At 32.2% G+C, this 22,209-nt stretch overlaps 4 protein-coding genes and 1 long non-coding RNA gene across 5 annotated transcripts; all 5 read right to left on the bottom strand.

The window, feature by feature from the left end:
- Window positions 1-1,629: 1,629 nt before the first annotated feature.
- LOC132758305 (transcription initiation factor TFIID subunit 12-like) lies at window positions 1,630-2,637 on the bottom strand. The gene is made up of 2 exons (XM_060749883.1): window positions 2,095-2,637; window positions 1,630-1,682 (listed from the first exon to the last, which is right to left on the bottom strand). Exons 1-2 carry the CDS (start codon window positions 2,627-2,629, stop codon window positions 1,630-1,632), a joined length of 588 nt encoding a protein of 195 aa, XP_060605866.1. The 5' UTR covers window positions 2,630-2,637.
- Window positions 2,638-3,538: 901 nt separating this feature from the next.
- On the bottom strand, window positions 3,539-9,270 carry LOC132758294 (uncharacterized). The gene is made up of 8 exons (XM_060749872.1): window positions 9,140-9,270; window positions 8,390-8,582; window positions 7,807-7,910; window positions 7,234-7,383; window positions 6,645-6,824; window positions 5,954-6,057; window positions 4,280-4,400; window positions 3,539-3,555 (listed from the first exon to the last, which is right to left on the bottom strand). The coding sequence occupies exons 1-8, from the start codon at window positions 9,189-9,191 to the stop codon at window positions 3,539-3,541; spliced, it is 921 nt and encodes a 306-aa protein (XP_060605855.1). The 5' UTR covers window positions 9,192-9,270.
- Window positions 9,271-10,885: 1,615 nt separating this feature from the next.
- On the bottom strand, window positions 10,886-13,899 carry LOC132758290 (mucin-2-like). The gene is made up of 4 exons (XM_060749860.1): window positions 13,881-13,899; window positions 13,252-13,260; window positions 12,546-12,968; window positions 10,886-11,815 (listed from the first exon to the last, which is right to left on the bottom strand). Exons 1-4 carry the CDS (start codon window positions 13,897-13,899, stop codon window positions 11,088-11,090), a joined length of 1,179 nt encoding a protein of 392 aa, XP_060605843.1. The 3' UTR covers window positions 10,886-11,087.
- Window positions 13,900-15,378: 1,479 nt separating this feature from the next.
- LOC132758175 (uncharacterized) lies at window positions 15,379-17,650 on the bottom strand. The gene is made up of 3 exons (XR_009629545.1): window positions 17,476-17,650; window positions 16,746-16,849; window positions 15,379-15,499 (listed from the first exon to the last, which is right to left on the bottom strand). It is a non-coding gene; the product is annotated as an uncharacterized LOC132758175 (long non-coding RNA).
- Window positions 17,651-18,157: 507 nt separating this feature from the next.
- Window positions 18,158-22,182, bottom strand: LOC132758280 (uncharacterized). The gene is made up of 4 exons (XM_060749848.1): window positions 22,055-22,182; window positions 19,104-19,296; window positions 18,526-18,629; window positions 18,158-18,369 (listed from the first exon to the last, which is right to left on the bottom strand). The coding sequence occupies exons 1-4, from the start codon at window positions 22,107-22,109 to the stop codon at window positions 18,158-18,160; spliced, it is 564 nt and encodes a 187-aa protein (XP_060605831.1). The 5' UTR covers window positions 22,110-22,182.
- Between the last annotated feature and the right edge of the window lie 27 nt (window positions 22,183-22,209).

Raw genomic sequence — 22,209 nt, 5'->3', positions numbered from 1 at the left:
GAATACCCAAAGAAACACAAAACGGCAAAATTGAAAATGTTGCAGGTTCGTTTTGATTGAGCCTGTTCATGGACGATACCGTCAAGTGCGAACTACCGTCCACGTCCCCTAGCACCAGCTTAAGCAGAATTCAACATTTAAACATGAAATTTTGAATTTATAAACATCTGCAGATGTGTACATACGATGGTTATCATGGAACCTTGAATGTGACACAGTAGTGCCATTCCATGAAAAGCGGCGTATGGTCCCCAAGTAATAGAACGCGTGTGCCCTAAACGAGAAAACAATGGGCGGAACTAAAGTACACACTAGCAATTATAAATTTGTAACATGTGGTGATTCGCGTAAATAACAATGAAAAGAATCATGTTGATACTCTTCATCCTATTAGTAAGTGATTGCACAGTAATCGTCATATTGGATTATAAATGCAAATGCTAAATTGGATCATAAAATGCAATCCATATAATTTATTAATATTTTGCAATTCATTCATATACAAAAAAGAAAATTTCGTGGAAAATTATGAAAACATCTGTGTAATCATGTAATTTGAGTTATTTTTATAATAAAAAGCTAACCCAACACAACTTTTATTATTTTTATGATGATATATCGGAAAGTGTTTTCACGAAATTAAAATATAATTTAACGTGACGTCATAATCATAACAAAGAAAGCGTTCAAAGAAATACGTACATATAGATATGAAAATGTGTTTTTTGTTTTGTTACGGTCACTGTTTTAAGATTGTAATAATCAGCAGAATATTATATCTATTTCTATAGGCTGCTTCAATCTATTTGGATGGCAAAAACTTCGATTTATCATTTTTGTATTTATACCTTAAAAAACAGAATTTTGAATTATCATATATTCCATTATAATAGTTAGCCTATTCTATCACTTTTTCAGTTTGTACCTAATCTAAGGGGGATACCGGGGTAGTGACATTCAGAAACAGGGGAGACTATTATGGCGTCTGCCATACTTTACGGTTTTTTCGTTGATGTATCCCAAACTATTAAAAGTGGGTTGAATAACACATTGGGTTATTACTGTTGATATCTAAGAATCTGCGTTTTCTGTTATATCAGTTATACTGGATACCTCTGCTGTTATTCCTCGATGTATCGTTAGGGAGCGATGGTAATTTATTAATTGTTTTCTCTGTTATTAAGAGGGGAACTACAAGAATTCTTTTTGTTCATCAGCCATTCATTCTTGACATGCTGCATCCTTGAAGAATATCGTAAAGCATAATTCACATTTTCATCCATGGTATCCATATCATCGAATAACTGGAACTGTCATTGTAATTCTTACTTTGGTAATGCTGGACAAGCTACATGCTTTTGATTCTGTTTTTAATGACGGAGTCTATCTTGCTTGGGTTGGCGTTTCGTTTGTTGCATAGAATCAAACGTTCTGTCCTCCTGCGTGGGTGGTACATTTACGGAAGGCTTGCTTTGAAAAGTTTAACATTTTTTTGTTCATCGATTTGTTCCTTAGGAACAGAACTTCTTTTTTGTTGTTTATCTATGTTCCCTAGAAAGCATGCCTTCGCATTCTTGATCCATGTTTTCTACGATCATTGTTTTCTTCGGTGCTCCGGTACGTCCATAGCTAACCCCCATATCCTGACATCCAGTGTGACATATCTTCTACTGTTAAAATCGCTGTTAACAAAGATGCATAAGTCATTTTATAAAAACATTTCGTTTTTTATTTGATTTATAGTTTTATTGTATATTGACTGAACTGCATTAAACTAAAGGAAATACAATATACTGAAGATAGGAGAAAGAATACCAATTTTCTTTAATTTTCAAAAGTAAATATATTTCAAAAATATTCTGAATGTTCATACTTTGTAGAGAGATTTTATGTAAGTGTTTTTTTTAAATATCAATATTCTACTCATATGATCGTTCGGCAAAGATATTGTACGCAGAGAACTTTTACCATTGACAAGGTAAAACTGGTAAAGCAGCTCATGACTTTACAGTGTCGATGAAAATTTTAATCCAACTCAGAAATGAAATAACAAAAGCCTGAAAAAGAAATTTTAGAGAAGAAAAAATATCATACGTGTTTTTGGTCGAGGAGGACGCTTTTTGCAGCAAAACATCTTGACTAAGATGATGATCAGAATCAGTAGCAATATTACGGCAACGCAGCCTATGGCAATGGCTAGGTAAAGTGTGAATTTACTATCAGTAGATGGAGTTTGAGTAGTAGCAGCTCGAGTAGTGGTAGATGTGGTGGTGGTTGTAGGTGTCGTCGTTGTTGTCGTTGACGATGTTGTTGTTGAAGTCGAAGTTGTTGTGGGGGTGGTAGTGGTGGTTGTTGGTGTTGTTGAAGTCGTTGTAGGGGTGGTAGTGGTTGGTTGTTGGTGTTGTTGAAGTCGTTGTAGGCGTGGTAGTGGTGGTTGTTGATGTAGTCGAAGTCGTTGTAGGGGTGGTAGTGGTGGTGGTTGTTGTTGGAGTAGTAGAAGTAGTAGATGTGGACGTTGTTGTGGAGGTAGTGGATGTTGTAGATGTAGTCGATGTTGTAGACGTAGTGGTTGACGTAGTTGTAGAAGTTGTTGATGTTGTAGAGGTTGTAGTTTCTTCTGAAAAGGCATTTACAAATTAAAAAAATATGACAAAAGAGTATCCATATCTATTAGGGCAAAATTGAAACATTACGCTAGATTGATGAAAACTTTTTCCTGGAAGACATATATAATTAGATATTCGCTTTGTTCTTTATACTTTACATTAATGATAGATTATCAGATACTTTAAACAAAATGTAAGGATATGCGTTTTATACAAAACATAAATAATATTATTTTATCTTATTAATAAATGTATCAAATGATTTTTATGTAATAATAAAGATGGAGAAAACTATTACTTTACATACCACACAGCTCTGAAGAAAAGAGAAATTAAAAGAAATCAGTGGCATGATTGATTCTTTTTTACTGACAAATATTGTGCGTATATCAGGATATTAATGTACAAGTACTATCCAATATTTGAGCAGCGATTATGTAAGACTTAACAAAATCACCTTGGCACGTAGTGTATGATATAAGTAAACATGATATTACATACAAGAGTTGTTGGTAAAACAGCGTGATAAAAAAATCTCAGTGATTGATAGTAAACAACCGCCTTGATAATTAAGAATTTTTTTAGGTTAAAAAGGACCAAAATTCTGTCAAAATAAATATTACAGTTTGGGGCCTTAGACAGTGAGTTCCGATCAGACTCGAAAATATGGGCGGAAAAATTCAAAGTATTCCCTTAAACATGTAAATATTGTTATTTGACACTCATACAGTTATTAATTTTTGAATTTTACTGAAATGAAATATGTCAAAGCGATATTAGGGAGATACAAACTTGCAAATGTTGACTCCAATGTAGAAGTTATTATAAAAGCTATCCTAATTCTTTGAATAGCCAGTTAAAATTACACTGGCAATGATATGAGTATTGTGTGATTAATAATAATATTTATTTCTTTAATAACAGTTTTTGTTCTAGAACAATTTATTACCTGCAATATACAGATATGTATCATCGGATCATGCATGGTATTCTTACAAATAACATGCATATGTAATATTTCCGTGGATTGGTTTCACGAAAAAATATTAAAAACTATCAACATAACCACGCATTACTACTTTTTTCATCTATTGGCCACTTATCTATTTTTTTATGAAAGCAAGAGCTCTCCGAAGAGCAATGCACCCTATTTTTCTCAATATTTGATAGTATGGTGAAAGCAAAGTAGAAATGTGAGCATATTCTGATAAAATGTTTGGCAGGGATAAGAAAATATAAAGCAAGAAACAAGATTAATTGACAATAATGCCCTTGAGGATAATTTGGGTGTTCTTGTCAACATTTATAGCGAACAAGCATTCAAAGTTTTAAATAAAGAATCTTTCAAATTGAAAGTTTTAGAAAAATTACGATGATTGTGAACAGGTTAACCAAAAATATAGTGAATAGCTTTGCTAGTTTTCGAGAAAAATGACCTTAACCGAATACCTATTAAAAGTCTCAATGACACTGGCCATAAATCTAATGAGCACAAAATTGGTGTAACAGATCTCATCAAGGTGTTTCCACAAACCAGGTTTGAATGTTATAAATTACCTTAATTTTCAGTTAATGAAACGAAAAAGATTAAATTCCGACCAACGAGTGGCCCATTTTTTCTTTTCGGAAGGTTGAGCTAAAATGAAATCTTATATTTAAAAAAAAAGATTTACCTTTGTCATTCAATACCATTCTTAGTCCAGATGTTGGTACATCATAAGGCGTCTGTGATTTAGCACAACTTCCAGGACTTTGTGAGACGTACAGAGTTCCATTTTGTGCCAAATGTGAAACCTTTGTTTAAATTAAAAACAATCTTATGTAATATATTACATGCATGTATAAATGACTTAACATGTTCGCCAATGTTGGCAAGATCGTGCTGAAATGTTTAATTTATACTGTACAGATAAATGGCATGATTATTCATTTATTAAATTTTATAACTGAAATGTAACACAGGATATATTAAGAAACTGTGTTAAAAGGATTTTGCAGTGCCACATATTGTTAAGCCCTGTTAACAGCGTATATTGTTCAAGATTTAGCGAATATACCACTACATTAAGTGCAACTTACATCAAATATATTTTACCAAGGCTGTGTTATTATCGCTGTCATTAATATTTTGCAAGATTGTCTTTTAACTTTTTCCCTCATATATATATGTATTGACGGCTTTTCGTCCCCCCTTTTTGAGGCCTCAAACAATACAAAAATGCCCTATTTAGGCCCCAAATACTATTTTTCGTTTAAGAATTGTTTGTTAAAAAGTGACCATTTTTTCGGCACGGTCCTCCATGAAAATGATACATCAGAGGGTTGCCAAAAGGGGGATGCGCCCCCTTCTGTTTGGGGTGTTTGAAGGGGGGGGGGGCGGTAGTCCCTGCCAATAAAATTTTGGACATGTGACAGGCTAAAAATGACCTCGATCTTAAGGTGAAGTGTAACCAACGCTGAAAAGCCTTTTACTCTATCTCATTGCATTGAGAAGTTGCTGCACTTAGAAACCAGTTTTGATGAAAAGAAACAATGCAAAATAGTAATTTCTCGCAAATTTGAGACGTCCCCCGTTGCCATGGTAACAGGAAATTTATGTAGAGCATTTTGTTACAGAGGTTATGGTTCAGGCAACATATGTGCCAAGTTTCATCCGTATTGAATCATTTATCATAGTTTTATAGCAGTTAGATCTTGTAACAGGAGGCTTTTCAATGAAAAAGGCCACTTTTTACAATATGCTCATTTGGTAAAAGGTTAATTACAGGAATCATCAACATTTTGGCCATGTGTATTTAATAATTGTTTAGATTGAAATCTAATTCCTGGAATATTATATCACTCTAATGTACAACTATAATTAAAATATAGCATTCCCGGGTCTTTATTGGCACAAATATGTTGAAATTTATACGCGCATATCTATAAATTAGATTTGTTAAGTAAAGACGTCTATTTAAATTCGTTTACGTAGTATATGTCTGGTTTAAGACTAAATTTAGTTGTATCAAGATCAACATATGAAACTCAGATTAGTACAAAAGTATATCGTAACAGTCAACGTGTTACTTAAAGTGGTAATCAAATAAAGAAAACCACACATATATCATTTGTTGCGAAAACTTGTTTAACAAGTGAACACGTAGTAGGTACAATAAATTTATCAAATCAATAAAGTTAATGAACTGAAAAAGAATAAAAAACGATAATTCATGGATAAAGAAATAAGGTTTTTAAGTAGTCAGGGATATCTACTTTAATAATATCTGGTCATACTAAGCTTTTTAATGACAGATTTCATAATTACAAATAATGTATACATAATTGAAATATAATGTTTAGCTTACGAAGCACGTAAACCGTTGGCTACTTGATATTTCCTTTGTCATGACCGTAACAAGTGTGTAATTTCCATCTACCATGTCAAAAACACAGTTCACAAGACCTTGATCTGAAATACAAATATTTGACAACATTTTAATGTTATCATAATTATTAATGTCATTTTAATTCTAGAAAGATATTTAAGTAGTTTTAATGCTATAATTAGTTTTAAGAAAAACGAAGTATTTTTCAATTGTTGAATTGGATTTGAAATTTAGATATAAATTTTACCTTTTATTTATAGATGAAAACGTTTTATTATTATCATCATCATCATTATCATTTAATAATGTTAAATACTCATATTTTCTTTCATTCTTGCATGCTTGTTATCTAATCAAGCAGCAAAATATCATATCATACAAGTAATCAGTTAAGACTTTTACATCTTGATTTTGTTGGGGTTTCTATCTATATTTTATCCTTATTTGGTTTTTAGGAATGCCGATATTATTTAAGACGTATTGTAATATTCGGCTTTCTTGGTTGATGAAGAAGTCTAGTACCCATCTGTATATTATTTAAGGCACAAGTCTGTAATATGAGCAGAACCACTGACCTTACGTAAAGTTGCCAGACAGCCAGCTCATCTGAAGAGACCCCTTTAAATTTATTAAATTAAATATATTATTTTGCCAGTTGACTGTAGTTTACCCGAGTACGCAAGTATTTTTGAACAAAGTGTATAATTGAACATCATTGTGTCGCTGCTGGAGCAAACGCTCCAAGAACTATCACCAGAGTCACAATATTCTGTTGTCGTGTCATCAACAATGTATTTGTGTGATCCTATATATTCACTAGGACAAGCACGACTTGCGGCCTCTGTTTTATCTGCAAAATGTTTAAGTTGATTTTCAAATATATAAAGCGTTTTACATAACACAAACATGAGCAGAATTTTTATCGTACTTCAACTTTATTAGCAGCTATTTATATAAATCGAAATGGTATTTGGGATTTGTTTTTGGTCTGTCATTTTAATATTTTTCTTATTTTAGTCATTCGAAGGTTGAACATCGTACAGTCGTAAGTAAAAAAATTATAGCTCACTCGCTATAAGTTCTTGTATAAATTCAAAAAAATGTGAGCAAACAAAATAAAATGACAAAAGATCTATCCAACAGTGTTAATAAATAATAATACAATGTACATGGACAGCAATATTTTAATTCACTGTGGTTTGTTAAGTGATAATGCCATTCAAATTGCATAAATTGACCTTTAAAGTTATAAAATGTACCATTTCTTATGATGACATGATATTCCTCTGCAGATGGAGCATTGGTGTCAACTGACGACAAACAAAGAAGGTTTTCTGTTGGTGGGTTAGTTAGATATGTACTCGATTCAATCACAGGGAGTCGGTCATAACTCATTCTGGATTCTTCGTCTGTAAAAAAATATTATACTTGCTTCATGATGTCATTAACGGAAAATGTATCATAAATAATTAATAATTCTAAATACGTTTCGATTTTTTAAGGAGAAGTACAACATAATTATAAAAGTGTACTGATAAAAAAGTGGTTATATTCTTAATATTAATATTTATATTGTTACAAATTCCTTTATGAAGAAAAGCAAACATCGTTTTTTTTAAAAAGATAAAAATGCACAAAGAGGCTTTATTGAAACAAATTAATACTTTGATCGTTGAATTTTATTTATTATAGCATACATACATATATGCATGAATGCATGCATGCATGCAGCATTAAACTGTGTTTGTTCATAAAACAATTGGTACTTGGCACACTGTAGTCATATAGCCTTACTTGCTTTAGTAACATACTTTTTACAATCAATTACTTACCAGACATCTGGTAGTACATGTAACCCTGCTCAGAAAACTCTTCCATTTGCAAACACGCATAAACTACATAGGTAATTCTAAATAATTCAAATGTTGTGCTTGCTCTGAAACAATGCAATTCAGTTTATACATGTAGGAACTTCAGCATCAAAGAACATAATCTAACATGTCTCTTAAGTATTATTTACATGTATTGTTTTTTAACAACGGCACCTGTCTAGACAGGATTATGAAGAATTCAACTTTAGCAGTGCTTTTGCAGTCTTATATTATTTTGAAAATCAACACTGGACTGTCATCATTTTTAAATATAGTCTTATTTTTTGCTGTTACAATTTAGCTATGTAATAATTGAAAACGCCTTAAATTAGGCTTTACAACTTTTTTTAAAAACGCTTCATAGTTTGATTTCTCTGTTTTTCATGTTTAAGCAATTAAATGGCTGCATATTTAAGCTGATAAGAGTATGAATTTTCATTAAACAATTGTGAAATGTTAACTTTTTGGTTAGATGAATGTTTGGGCCTCGCAATTGTGTAAACAGAACACTGATTAAGGTAAATTATGATAAGGAAAAACCTACTTCAATACAAGTGTTAATGTAGTAGATGAAGTTTCATTTACACTGTAGCATTCCCATGAATCTATTGTTGTCCCTCCTTGAGCTGTTGCGCCCCAGCCACTCAGTGTCGTATCTGTAAATGTCACCTCACCACGGTTACTGTCGTGCCATATTGTATTTCTAAAGGCAGTTGGCCAGCTGCAAGATTTTGATACTGGGAAAGAAAATAATAGAAATTTCAATGCAACCTATACCTAAGAAATGAGTGAATTAAACTTTATAGGCAAGCATGTAATTTATAGCGTTTAAAAACTAGATTTATTACAAGAAGAACACGCGTGTAATGTAATATAAATATGTGAATATAAAGCACTTAATTATTATAACTATACTATTTGCCAAAATACAAAAGAAGCAAATAATGACAAAGATATTGACAAACCATTGACATGAAACAAAACATCAGTTATCAAAAGGACTAGCATATGAAACATTATTTACTTACTTTTATACGCATTTATTAACGGTCGGCCAATTAACTATCAAATGCGAAACAAACAAGCAAATCAAATTTGTAATAGTATTTTTATGCTCAACTTAGCGGCCTCCATCGTCACTGGTATGAATTTTGGCATTTAAGTTATTTTAAAAACAAATTGGCGAGCCAGAGCCCGTTTAAGACACGTTTTAAACGTATCATACTTCATACATGAGTTGCAAAACCATACATGTATTAAAATTCTAATAACAAAGTAAAGAAGATAAACTCACGTTTGACATTTATTGCCAATATTGCAATAACACATATGCCACCATTTTTCATATTGAATTATAATTGTTACAAGTAAATGAGACACATTGATTAACTAATCTAAAAAGTACAAACGTAATTATGAATGTTGTCAATAGAACAAGTCTTTAAGGAACACGTATACCCTAGAAAGTATCATACTGTGTAAAACACGCTTGAAATGTGTATAAAATATCATGTCAATTGTTATAATATATGTTAATTTGAATATCTTTGGAATTTCTTTGATTGGACTGAACCTGTTCCTAAACTTGTCATATAGACATTCAACATCTAATTACCACATGAACAATATATTTCTGCTTACTGGCTAACCAAACGACCCACCTTACACCAACCTACCTACACACCTACCTACCCACCTACTGACCTTCCCGTCTACCATCCATAATTATTATTGTTGATGTATGAGACGTTCACGACCATTGTCATCTAAGCTTCAACGTTCATGGATTGAGCATGGCAAAAACATTATTACAGGTGTCAATAGACCTTAAAGCTGTTACCGTTTTAACCTATATATCAAATACAATGAAGAACAAAACATTTAAAAAGAAAGGTAAATTGACTAAAAACAAAAGAACTGCGACACAATCGCAGGCAAATGTGTGAATTTAGAGTATCAATGTCTTATTATTATAACAATAGACAAGTTTAATTATTTGGGCGGATATATTAGGTTTCAATCTTGCCATATCATACATAAGCTTTAGTAAGTTTTACTAATTGATGTATAGGGTTTCAATGTTAAAATCACAAAATTCATTCAGGTGTTTTATTGCATACATTCATACATGTAGTCTGATTTCATTGACCTGTCAATGCTGAATACATTATAGCACTCCTTTACACTGAAGAAACATCGAAACACTATTCTGTCTTAATTTATATTGTGTTTTACGACATTAAAACTACATTAATTTTCTTGTTTCTAATCCAAATAGATTTCAAATATTATTTTCTTTTATTAAACCGTGGTATTTAAAAAGTGTATTTTACCAAAATAAGTGAAAAAACATATTTATAGTATACAAACAACACACAAATCAGTCATAGTTTTAATTATATTGAGCATGGAAAAATACATTGACAAAAGCGGTTTCGATTTTACCACATTTAGGACATTTAGACATTATAAACATGTAGTTTATCCTATTGCGCTATAACTCGCAGTGAAATTATTTCATACACATAAATTAAATCAAATCAAATCTTAGTGTTAAATCTCTCGGAACTGTCCGAAAATTGTGTGCGTTGACTAATAACAAATTGTTTGGTTTTACAAAGTAATGCCCTATTCAAAGCGTGTTAGCTTTTTTTTATGTAAACACATAAACAATACACTTTTTCCACATTCCTTCATTTGTAGTATATACTTTTTGTTTTCTATGTTACAACTGAAACACTACAATAACATTTGATTTAATTAACTTGGTGCCTGCTGTTTACTTTAATAATAATAATTATAATAATAATGATAAAATTATTATTACTATTATTATCAATAATAATAATAATAATAATAATATCAATAATAATAATAATAAAAATGATAATAATAATAATAATAATAAATAATGATAATAATAATAATAATAATGATGATGATAATAATTCATATATGAAACAAATCAAAAAACAATGTTTATGCGTTTATTTGTACAAATTTATGAATCATCAAACACAACTATTTGTCTTTAGCTTGAATCTCCGGTAAAGTGCAAAAGTTACATATTTGCTTCCTTCATGTTGTTTTTGAAAGAAAAGTAACTACAGGGTATGTTAAACATTTAGATGTTTATTGTTGATAACGCATTAATTTCCTTATATAATATAAACAGATGTGTTTGTGAAAAATGTACGCAAATGACATTAAAAACGTCATTTATTCAATGTAGCCGATTTGTATCACGTTATTACACTATCTGATGGGGAAACGGGAAGTGACATCTCAGAAACAGGGGATATCATCATGCCATCTGCATAACTTCCGGTTTTCGTTGATGTATCAAAACTATTAAATGGTGATAACACATTGTTATTACTGTTGATATCTAGGATCTGCGTTTCTGCTATATCAGTTATACTGACACGCCTGCTGTTATTCCTTGAAGCATCGTTAGAAGACGGTGGTAAAATTATTGATTTCTCTGTAATCATAGAGGAAGTCGTCCCAGAATTCCGTCGTTCATACCACTCTTTCTTGACGTCCTTCATCCTTGAAGAATACCGTAAAGCAAAATTCACATTTTCATCCATTATTATATCATCGAATACTGGAACTGTCTTTGTATTCTCTCTTGGTAATGCTGGACGAGCTTCGTACATTGACTCTGGTTTTAATGGAAGAGACATACCTTTTGCAGGCGTTGATTCTGGTTGCATGAAAACAGACCCCTGTCCTTCCTGCCAAGATGGTAAATTTACGGAAGACTTTCTATGATAAGCAGCATTGTGTTGATTAATTTGTTCCTTAGGGAAAGAACTTCGTTTTTGGGCCTGCCAGGAATCTTTGCCTTCGCTTTCTTGATCCACATCTTCTATGATCGTTGTTTCCCGTGGTGCTCTGGTAAATCCCCAAGGCACAACTCCATACCCTGATGTCTTATGTGACGTCCCTTCTATTGTTGAAACCGCTGTAAAAATAACGCATATAGTCATTTTATGAAAACATTCGTATTTTTTAACAATCATAAAAAAATAGGGTAAAAAGGCACTCGACTTCAAACCACTAGCGCCCGTTTGTTCAAATGACAACAAATACTTCAGCCAGCAAAGAAACGGCATTGATTCTACTCAAGTGCCAACTCGTGTCTGAAATAATTCACCGAGGGCACACTATTCTATGTAATACAATGTACAAAGTATGAAGTTGAAGTATATCAACTATTCTATTGTCATGTTCAATAATTTAAAAATACTTCAGCGTATCTTTTTTATTAAGACTCATCATGATTCTACTTGGATATCCGGTTGTACCGGAAATAATACATTGGGTGGCCCCTGAAATCTATCTCAAATACAAAAACCTGAATGATGCCCTATGACCACTTCTGTGCCGTTTGAGTCAACAGCGAGAAATAAATATGGGTCTTAGTGGTGGGATATATAAGGTCTTGTATCTCTTTCTGTGTGCCACTGCTGTTTTACTCTAATTCCAAGATGTACTTTCGGTTTCATTATATGGGCAGGTTATTGTTTCTACTCATATGCTTATTCGAGCCAAAAAATATTATACAAAGAAGTAAATCTTGTAAACCGGCTTATGACTTTGTCGGTATGATCTTAAATCCAACCTAGGAATGGAAGTACAAAAGTCTGGAAAAGAAAATTTAAACAGAGAGAAATTAGAGAAAATGGTCATACGTGTTTTCGGTCGAGGAGGAGGTTTTCTACAGCAAAACATCTTAACTGAGATGATGATTAGACAAACTAGCAATATCACGGCAACACAGCCTATGGCAATGGCTAGGTAAAGTGTGGTTTTACTACCAGCCGCTGGTTTTTGAGTTGTAGTTGTTCGAGTAGTGGTAGTTGTGGTGGTAGTAGGTGTCGTCGTTGTTGTCGTTGACGAAGTTGTTGGTGAAGTCGAAGCTGTTGTAGGGACGGTAGTAGTGGTTGTTGGTGGAGAAGTAGAAGTAGTAGAAGTGGACGTTGTTGGAGATGTTGTGGAGGTTGTAGATGTTGTAGATGTGGTCGATGTCGTAGACGTTGTGGTTGACGTAGTTGTAGACGTAGTGGTTGACGTAGTTGTAGAAGTTGTAGATGTTGTAGAGGTTGTAGTTTCTTCTAAAAAACGCAATTTACAAATTAAAAAATATATATAATTATAGAAAACAGGACAACAATTTATCCATATAGGGCACAATCAGTACATCACAACAATTATTATCATGATAAATTCTCTTTTTCTGGAACAATCAGATATCCGAAATGCTTCTTACATTACACAAAAATTTACAAAAAGTTAAGTTATGCGTTTCCTACAAAAACAATATAATGATTTATTATCTAAAATGTCTCAAATTATCTATGTTATTTTAGAAATGGAGAAAACTATTAATCTACATACCGCACAGCTCTGAAAAAGAGAAATAAGAAGAAGTAAGCACAGTAGTATGTTTAATTCACATCTTTTTCTGCAAAGTATAGTTAAGCTTGTTTTGATATTGATGAAATAGAAATAATTATCTAATATTTTAGTAGATATTATAGTAGATATTGACGATTAAAACTAATCATCATTTATATGTGGTTTATGATATAAGTTAACATAATACTTTCTAACAGGAGATGTAAGTTTATGCAAAAGGACAACGTCCTCCACTAACCACAGTGCTTGACAGTAAAAATGAAGAATTTTTCTAAGTTCAAAGAGAGCCATAGTTCTGTCAACATCCACGTTAGAGTTTTTGGCCTTGGACATTGGCCTCCTATAAGACTCTCAAAAACGTGTAAGAAATTTCAACCCGTTCACTTTAGTATTATAGAGATACCAATGTGCAGAGTGTGACCGATGCCGAAGTGTGTACGATAGTTCTCATTATTTTTTAAATAGTCAAGCTTAAATAACACTCGCACTGGTGCGAGTTTTACGTGATCTAATATTATAAAATTCATATCATTAATAACATTATTTTGTTTTAGAACTTTTTATTATCTGCGTAATGCAAATATTCCATATCGGATCATGTATGTTACTCTTACAAACAATGTCCATTTGTAATATTTCCGTGGATTTGTTTTACATAATATATAAACAAGCGGGCCATGACGGCCCTGAAATCGCACACCTGTACATGTATATAGGCCCTTGGGGTGGTGCCAATTTTAATCCAAGGGCTTTTATTTGAACAAACTTTGTAGACACCCATTTGAAGATGTTTCATGATAAATATCTAAGCTCTAGCTGTAAGAATATTTTTTTTTAATTTTTACTATACATATATAGGGAAAAACAATGACCCCTCCCCCATCTGGGCGGGGCCAATTTTGTCCCCTTGGCAATTATTTTAACAAACTTGGTAGTCACTCACTAGAAGATAGTTCATGCTTAATATCTAAACTCTAGCTATTTGGGCTTTTTAAAAGATTTTTTTAAGGTTTTACTATATACATATAAGGAAAAACAATGATCTCCGGGGCGGGGCCAATTTTAACCCCTGAGCACTTATTTGAACAAACTTGGTAGACAACTATAAGAAGATGTTTCACGCGAAATATCTTAGCTCTAGCTCTTAGGGTTTTTAAAAGAAGATTGTTTAAAGTTTTTACTTTAAACAAAAAAGGAAAATCAATGACCCCCGAGGCGAAATCAATTTTGGCCCCAGGGCATTTTTTTAACAAACTTGGTAGACACTGACTAGATGATGTTCTTTGTCAAATATTTAAGCTCTAGCTGTTTCGGTTTTCTTAAAGACAATATTTTAAGTTTTTTTCTTTCGGTCGCCATGGCAACCAGAGTTCTGCTTAGAATAAAATTCTTTGAACAATTTTTAAAGTTGACTACCAAAGGAACATTCCTGTGAAGTTTGGATGAAATTAGCATAGCGGTTTATGGGGAGATGTTGTTTAAAGTAAAAGTTTACGGATGGACGACGGACGGAAGACGAACGAAAAGCGATCACAAAAGCTCACCATGTCACTTTGTGACAAATGAGCTAAAAACTATCAATCTAACAATTCATAACTAATAGACCGTCTATAAGGGGCCAATTTTTTCAATTGATTTAGACAAGATCTATCTGAGGAGTAGTGCGCCTAATTTTTCTAAGTACTTGATAGTACGGTTAAAAAAAAGGAAAGGGAATATTATTTTGATAAAATGTTTCGCAGGAATAAGATTTTTTTTAAAAATGCTCTTTTAGTGTTATGTGATCTTTGATCTTTAGTAATGCATCAAATTCTAAAAGTGAGCAAGAATTAAATGTTTTAAGTAAATATCTTTGATAATTTTAGAGAAATTGACCTTAACAAAACGGTTAATCAGCGCGACTAAATCATAGATATTGTATCACAAGATCATAAACAAGTAATGAAATTTGAATTTCATAACATTATGCAATTTGGTATTAAAGTTAAATGAACCTAAAGGTTCCAACGCCGACATTAACGTGGACCGACGCCACAGCGGAAGAGTGTTCTACCTATTTTTTTTCAAACAGTGGAGCTAAAATTAATCCAAAAATATTTCATTTACCTTTGTCATTTAATACCATTTTCAGTCCAGATGATGGTACATCAAAAGGCGACTGCGATTTAGCACAACTTCCAGGATGCTGTGAAACGTACAGAGTTCCATTTTGAGCCAAATGAGATACCTTCGTTTAAAATAGACACACAGCAATATCTTGTAAGTATGCATGGTTACATAGTGTAAAATGATACGTCCATATTTTCTAGATCGTGTTGAAATGTTCAATCAATACACAACGTATACGATTGTGTGTGAAATGTAAATATTGTAAACTGATGGTGATAGTGATAATTATCATTGTATTGCATATACATGCTTAACCAGACTGTAGATCAAAGTCTAGTGGGGTTTCACAAGGATGTGACATAAAGTTGTGCATAACATTGAGGTAGACTCGCCAACTCAAGCATAATGGTATGCTTCATGGCAAAGAATCGGCAGAAAGACTGTTGTCTAACATTGTTTTCAATAATTGCAATATGAAGAGCACGAATTGCAACAAATCAGGTTAACACTTATGATTAGGATCAACACGGGGTTGTTGTTGCTGCAGCATATCATATCAATTATTATACAGCGATAGGAACAGAAATGTTTCTAAGCGAAAACAATATCAGCGCGATGGACGTACTGCTAAAGCCTTCGACCTTAACGTGATAGAAATGAGACGCAAGATAAATAAAAGCACTGCATTAAAAGGACTTTGCAGAGTCACGGACCATTCCCTAATTACTAGCGTTTATTGTCCAACAATGAGCGGATATTCGACGACATTAAGTATATCTTATGTCACATATATGTGACAAATCTGTTCATATGTGACGAAGCTGTTAGGCTGTGTGTTTGCAAATATGGTATTGTCATTAACATCATTGTTTTGCAACATTGACTTTTGAAGCATCATTCTCTTTATTGGTCACATATATGTAACAAAGCTGTTTATATGTGACGAAGCTGTTAGGCTGTGTGTTTGCAAATATGGTATATAACTGACATCATTGTTTTGCAACATTGACTTGAAGCATCATTCTCTTTATTGGTCATGTGTTTGTTGTGAAATCAAATAACTGGAATATCATACCACTCTACAGTATAACTATATATATAAATGTCAACATGCACTCTTACAAAAATTGAAAACGTAGAAGGTAGCACAACTTTAAACAAGGTATATCAAATTAATGTTATAGTTACGTTAATAATTAAACTAAAGAAGAAAGATATTTTTGAATACGTGAATATTAAATGATTTAGATGTTATGTATCTAAATAGCAAGGGATATCTTCTATTAATTTTGGTCAAAGTAAGCTTTAAAATAACAGATGTCCCAATTCTAAACAATGTAATATATTTTTAAAAGTTAGCTTACGAAGCAAGTAAACCGTTGGCTACTTGTTATTTCCTTTGTCATGACCGTAACATGTGTGTTATTTCCATCTACCATGTCAAAAACACAGTTCACAATGCCTTGATCTGAAATTTTAATATAAGACAATGTAGTTGTAGTTTTAGTTGATCTATTATGGATACTTATTTTTTAACCTGCATATCGTTTTGCGAGAGAGGATGCATTATTCCCCTTTTCAACAAATTTGCAATTTAGACATACATTTAACTTGAAAACGTTTGTTTATTATTATCATCATCATAAAGTTCAGACACTCTTTTTGCCTTTCACACATGTGTCTGTTTGTTATTCAATAAATGCAAAAATATTAAAATAATATCAGTTACTTTCATCAATTGACATTTTATTTTTACAAATTAACTCTGTCGTGATTTTTTCTTTTGTTTGATTTTGGGTTTTATGAAATACCGATACTGTTAAAGAAATATGGTGAATATTCAGTTTTGTTGGCTGAGATAGACCTTAGGTACCCCTCGGTAAATTATTTCATGCATGAGTCAGTTTTGAGTAGAACCGCTGACTTTCGTTATCTAGCTAGATAGTCTCCTCATGTGATAGAATCCAAAGTCCCTGGTGGAATTCAAACCAACATCTTTGAAGAGTATCTTGGTTCGAACTTACTTTATTACTTGGATGCAGACACCCCCTTTCATTTTGTAATATATAATTTGGCCAGATGGCTATACTTTACCCGAGTAAGCAAGTATTTTTGAACAAAGTGTATAATTGAACATCATTGTGTCGCTGCTAGAGCAAACGCTCCAAGAACTATCACCAGAGTCACAATATTCTGTTTTCGTGTCAGCCACAATGTATTTGTGTGATCTTATATATTCACTAGGACAAGCACGACTAGCAGCTTCTGTTTTATCTGCAAAATGTTTTAAGATAATAATGTCACATATAACACGAACATGAACAGAATTTTTATCGTACTACAAAAATAAAACTCTCCCAAAGCAACATTTTTTTCTTTCTTTATCATGAAGCTATTTATAGAGATCGAAATGGTATTTGGGATTTGTTTTTTGTTTGTCTGTCATTTTGATACTTTTCTTATTTTAGTCCTTCAAAGGTTAAATATCAAACAGTTGTAACTCAACAATTATAGCTCACTCACTATAAAAAAGTTATTGTATAAATTCAATTAAGGTAAGCTAGCAAAATGTCAAAAGATCTATCCAACAGTGTAGATAAATAATAATACAAGGCCAACAGTATGTTAATTCACTTTGATCATAAAAGTGAAAATGACTTTCAAATTGTATAAATTGGCCTTTACCTAAGCATACATTAACTTTTAAAGTGTATTTGTAAATGAATTGATCTTCAAAGTTGCATAACTTGATCCTCCAATTTATATATATTGACCGTCAAAAGGGTTGTGTCGACCTTTGAATAGTCATAAAATAACCTTTTAAATAATAAAATGTACCATTTCTTATGATGACATGATATTCCTCTGTAGATGGCGCATTGGTGTCATCTGACGACAAACAAAGACGGTTTTCTGTTGGTGGGTTAATTAGATATGTACTCGATTCTGACACAGGGAGACGGTCATAACTCATTCTTTGGTCTTCTTCTGTAAAAAAAAATAGACGTACATTATGATGTCAACGGAAAATAAATGTATCATATATATACATTTATTTATTCGTAAAACAATTGGTACTTGGCACACTGAAGTCATAAAGCCTTACTTGCTTTAGAAACATACTATTCACAATGAATTACTTACCAGACATCTGGTAGTACCTGTAACCCTGCTCCGAAAACTCTTCCATCTGCAAACACGCATATGCGACATAATGCATTCTCCATAATTCAAAAGTTGTGGTTGCTCTGAAACAACGCAATTCGTTTTATACATGGAGGAACTTCAACATCAAAGATTATAATCGTACTTGTATCTTAAGTATTCTTTACGGGTATTCTTTTTTAACAACGGCACCGGTCAAAACACAGCACAAGGATTGTGAAAAATTCAACTTAAGCAGTGGTTTTTCAGTCTTATATTATTTTGAAAATCAGCCATGGACTGTCATCATTTTTAAATATAGTTTTATTTTATACTGTTACAATTTAGCTATGTTATAGTTGAAAACGCCTTAATTCAGGATTTACAACTTATTTAACAACGCATCATAGTTTACTTGCTCCGTTTTTTATGTTTAAGCAATTAAATTGCTACATATTCAAGCTGATAAGTTAAACAATTGTGAAATATTAACTTTTCGGTTAGATGAATGTTTGGGCCTCGAAATTGTATATTAAACAGAACACTGATTAAGATAAGTTATTTTAGGAAAAGCCTACTTCAGTAAAAGTGTTAATGTAGTAGACGAAGTTTCATTTACACTGTAGCATTCCCATGAATCTATTGTTGTCCCCCCTTGAGCTGTTGCGCCCCAGCCACTCAGTGTCGTATCTGTAAATGTCACCTCACCACGGTTGCTGTCGTGCCATATTGTATTTCTAAAGGCAGTTGGCCAGCTGCAAGACTTTGATACTGGGAAAGAAAGTATAAAACATTTTAATGCAACCTATACCTAAGAAATGAGTGAATGAAAATTTATAGGCAAACATGTTATTTATAGCGTTTACGTAATAGATTTAGGACACATGAAATGCTTATTACAAAAGAACACGCGTGTAATATAAAGGCGGATATATTAGGTTTCAATCTTGCCATATCATACAGTTTTACTAATTGATGTAAAGGGTTTCAATTTTAGAATCATAAAATTCATTCAGGTGTTTTATTGCATTCATTCATACATATAGTCTGATTTTATTGACCTGCCAATGCTGAATACATTATAGCATTCATTTAAATATGCGATCCCACTTCGGCTCTGTCCGTGTAGTTTTAGACTTAATACGATTATAACTATTCTTTTTTAAAAGTCACACCAGCTTAATGTATATGTCGTCGGCACATCCGCATAGCATAGACAGTAAAGTGATTACCTAATATATGAGAAGTCTGTATTACGACCCCTACAGTTCCTAATTTGTACACTATAGATTGATGGATTTGGTCGGTTATTTGCAAATATGTCTACACGGATATGAAGAAACATCGAAACACTATTCTGTCTCGATTTATATTGTGTTTTACGACATTGAAATTACATTAATTTTCTTGTTTCTAATCCAAATAAATTTGAAATATTATTTTTCTTTATTAAACCATGTTATTTAAAAAGTGTATTTTACCAAAATAAGTGCAAAAACATATTTATAGTAAACGAACAACACACAAATCAGCCATAGTTTCAATGATATTGAGCATAAAAAACATGGACCTACGCGGTTTCGATCTTATAATATTTAGAAATTATAAACCTGTAGTTTATCCTATTGCGCTATAACGCTCGGTGTAATTATTTCAGAGACACAAATTGAATAAAATCGTATCTTAGTGCGTAAATCTCACGGAACTGTCCGAAAATCTAACAAAGATTTAATATATTGTGTGCATTGACTGATAACAATTTTTTTTGGTTTTACAAAGTTATGCACTATTCGAAATGTGTTAGCATGTACACACATGTGCACAACACAATTTTTCTTCTGTCTTCGTTTTTAGTAAACACTTGTTGTCTTCTATGTAACCACTGCAAAACTACAAGAAAATTTGATTTTATTATCTTGTTGACTTCCGTTAATTTCTTAACTTTCAAATTGTACTATTACCTTTATTTAAACTATTTGTATGCGTTTATTTGTACATTTATGAATCTTCAAACACAAGTATTGGTCTTTAGCGTAAATCTACGGTAAAGTGCAAAGGTTACATATTTGCTAGATTTTGAAAGAGAAGTAACTATGTTAAACAATAACATATTTGTTGTTGATAACGCATTTATTTCCTTAAATAATATAAACAGATGTGTTTGTGAAAAATGTACGCAAATGACAGTAAAAAACCTTCATTTATTCAATGTGGCCGATTTGCATCACGTTATTACACTATCTGAGGGGGAAACGGGAAGTGACATCTCAGAAACAGGAGATACCATCATGCCATCTGCATAACTTCCGGTTTTCGTTGATGTATCAAAACTATTAAATGGCGATAATACATTGTTATTACTGTTGATATCTAAGATCTGCGTTTCTGCTATATCAGTTATACTGACACGCCTGCTGTTATTCCTTGAAGCATCGTTAGAAGACGATGGTAATATTATTGATTTCTCTGTTATCTGTTGGCCAGTTACAAGACTTTGATACTGGTGAAAAATATAAACAAAGATTTAAAGGGAAACTTTGACTAAGAAATCAGTTATCTTTACTTTTAAGAGAGTTGAAGTACATGTTATAGATTTAGAACATGTTAGATTCTTATCACCTGAAATATAAGCGTTGAGTTTGAAATACCTTTTTGTTTATAAAAGTAGCACTATTTAAACAATGTGATAACCTAATTCCATTCACAACATTTAACTATATTAACTATTTTAACTGTACTGTTGCACAAAATGCAAATTACAATATGATGATTCAGATATACAGCGTACGATCAACGTTTTTGAACTGCATCAGAGCACCCCCAAAAATGAAGCATATGAAAATAAGCAATTGTGAGGCATAGTTAGCAAATAGTATAATTTCTTGATTAACAGGTTCCGAAGGTTTAATAAGACAATAATATAATTATAATATGAAATAAGCAGAAATATACACATCTTTAGATAGAGAATTTTGCATAATTTGCAGAGAAAGAAGAAGAAAAAAACAACATTTTTTTGTATTCAAACTGCAAACTATAATATCATTGTTGACCCTTAATTGTTCTTTTAAAAATGCAAAAATGTCTCCACCTCAAGCACCCCCTCCTTTGACTTGCAATATATTTTAAATGTTTTTACATAGTGCTAAGAGTCCAGGGACATGACATTTAGCAGCTTCTAAAGAATTAAAGTGTATGTAATATTTGATAGATATTGACAGATCATCAGCATGGCACCAAACAACAAAACGTACGTTTTCAAAGATACTAGAGTTTACCGTTTTATCGTCAATTAATTTAAGGTCGGTCAGGCAACCAAGCAGTTCAACTCTGAAGCGTTCGTGTGCTCATTTGATCCGAATGCACTGTGACAGGTATAAATTCTTGCGGCTTTCAATGTGATCTTAAAAATCATTATCAATAAGCCCAAGTCCGGATAGATAACCGCGTTATGAATTTCTTGTATTTCGTGCATGATTTATTGTAATAAAAGCATGAATGCACAACAAAGTAAAGGAAATAAACTCACGTGTGATATTAATTGCCAATAGTGCAATGATAATGCATATGCCACCAATATTCATATTGAATAATAATTGTTACAAGTAAAAGATAAAGAAACATTGATTAACATATATGATAAGTACAAAGATAATAATGAATTTGGCCATGGAAAAAGTCTAT

This window comes from Ruditapes philippinarum, unplaced genomic scaffold (assembly GCF_026571515.1).
Source record: "Ruditapes philippinarum isolate M1 unplaced genomic scaffold, ASM2657151v2 ctg6828_1_1_1_1, whole genome shotgun sequence".
NCBI lineage: Eukaryota > Metazoa > Mollusca > Bivalvia > Venerida > Veneridae > Ruditapes > Ruditapes philippinarum.
This window is presented reverse-complemented; position numbering and strand designations above follow the sequence as displayed.

What these genes read in the sequence shown, in the direction of transcription:
- LOC132758294 (XM_060749872.1), bottom strand. Translation starts at nt 9,191, where the DNA reads ATGAAAAATGGTGGCATATGTGTTATTGCAATATTGGCAATAAATGTC. An exon ending in ATTGGCAATAAATGTCAAAC is followed by an intron (nt 8,583 to 9,139) that starts GTGAGTTTATCT and finishes TTTCTTTCCCAG; the next exon opens with TATCAAAATCTTGCAGCTGG. An exon ending in CATGTACTACCAGATGTCTG is followed by an intron (nt 7,384 to 7,806) that starts GTAAGTAATTGA and finishes ATTTTTTTACAG; the next exon opens with ACGAAGAATCCAGAATGAGT.
- LOC132758280 (XM_060749848.1), bottom strand. Translation starts at nt 22,109, where the DNA reads ATGAATATTGGTGGCATATGCATTATCATTGCACTATTGGCAATTAAT. An exon ending in ATTGGCAATTAATATCACAC is followed by an intron (nt 19,297 to 22,054) that starts GTGAGTTTATTT and finishes TTTCTTTCCCAG; the next exon opens with TATCAAAGTCTTGCAGCTGG. An exon ending in ACATTAACACTTTTACTGAA is followed by an intron (nt 18,630 to 19,103) that starts GTAGGCTTTTCC and finishes GCGTTGTTTCAG; the next exon opens with AGCAACCACAACTTTTGAAT.
- LOC132758290 (XM_060749860.1), bottom strand. An exon ending in TCCTCCTCGACCGAAAACAC is followed by an intron (nt 11,816 to 12,545) that starts GTATGACCATTT and finishes TTATTTTTACAG; the next exon opens with CGGTTTCAACAATAGAAGGG.
- LOC132758305 (XM_060749883.1), bottom strand. Translation starts at nt 2,629, where the DNA reads ATGCCTTTTCAGAAGAAACTACAACCTCTACAACATCAACAACTTCTA. An exon ending in TCCTCCTCGACCAAAAACAC is followed by an intron (nt 1,683 to 2,094) that starts GTATGATATTTT and finishes CTTTGTTAACAG; the next exon opens with CGATTTTAACAGTAGAAGAT.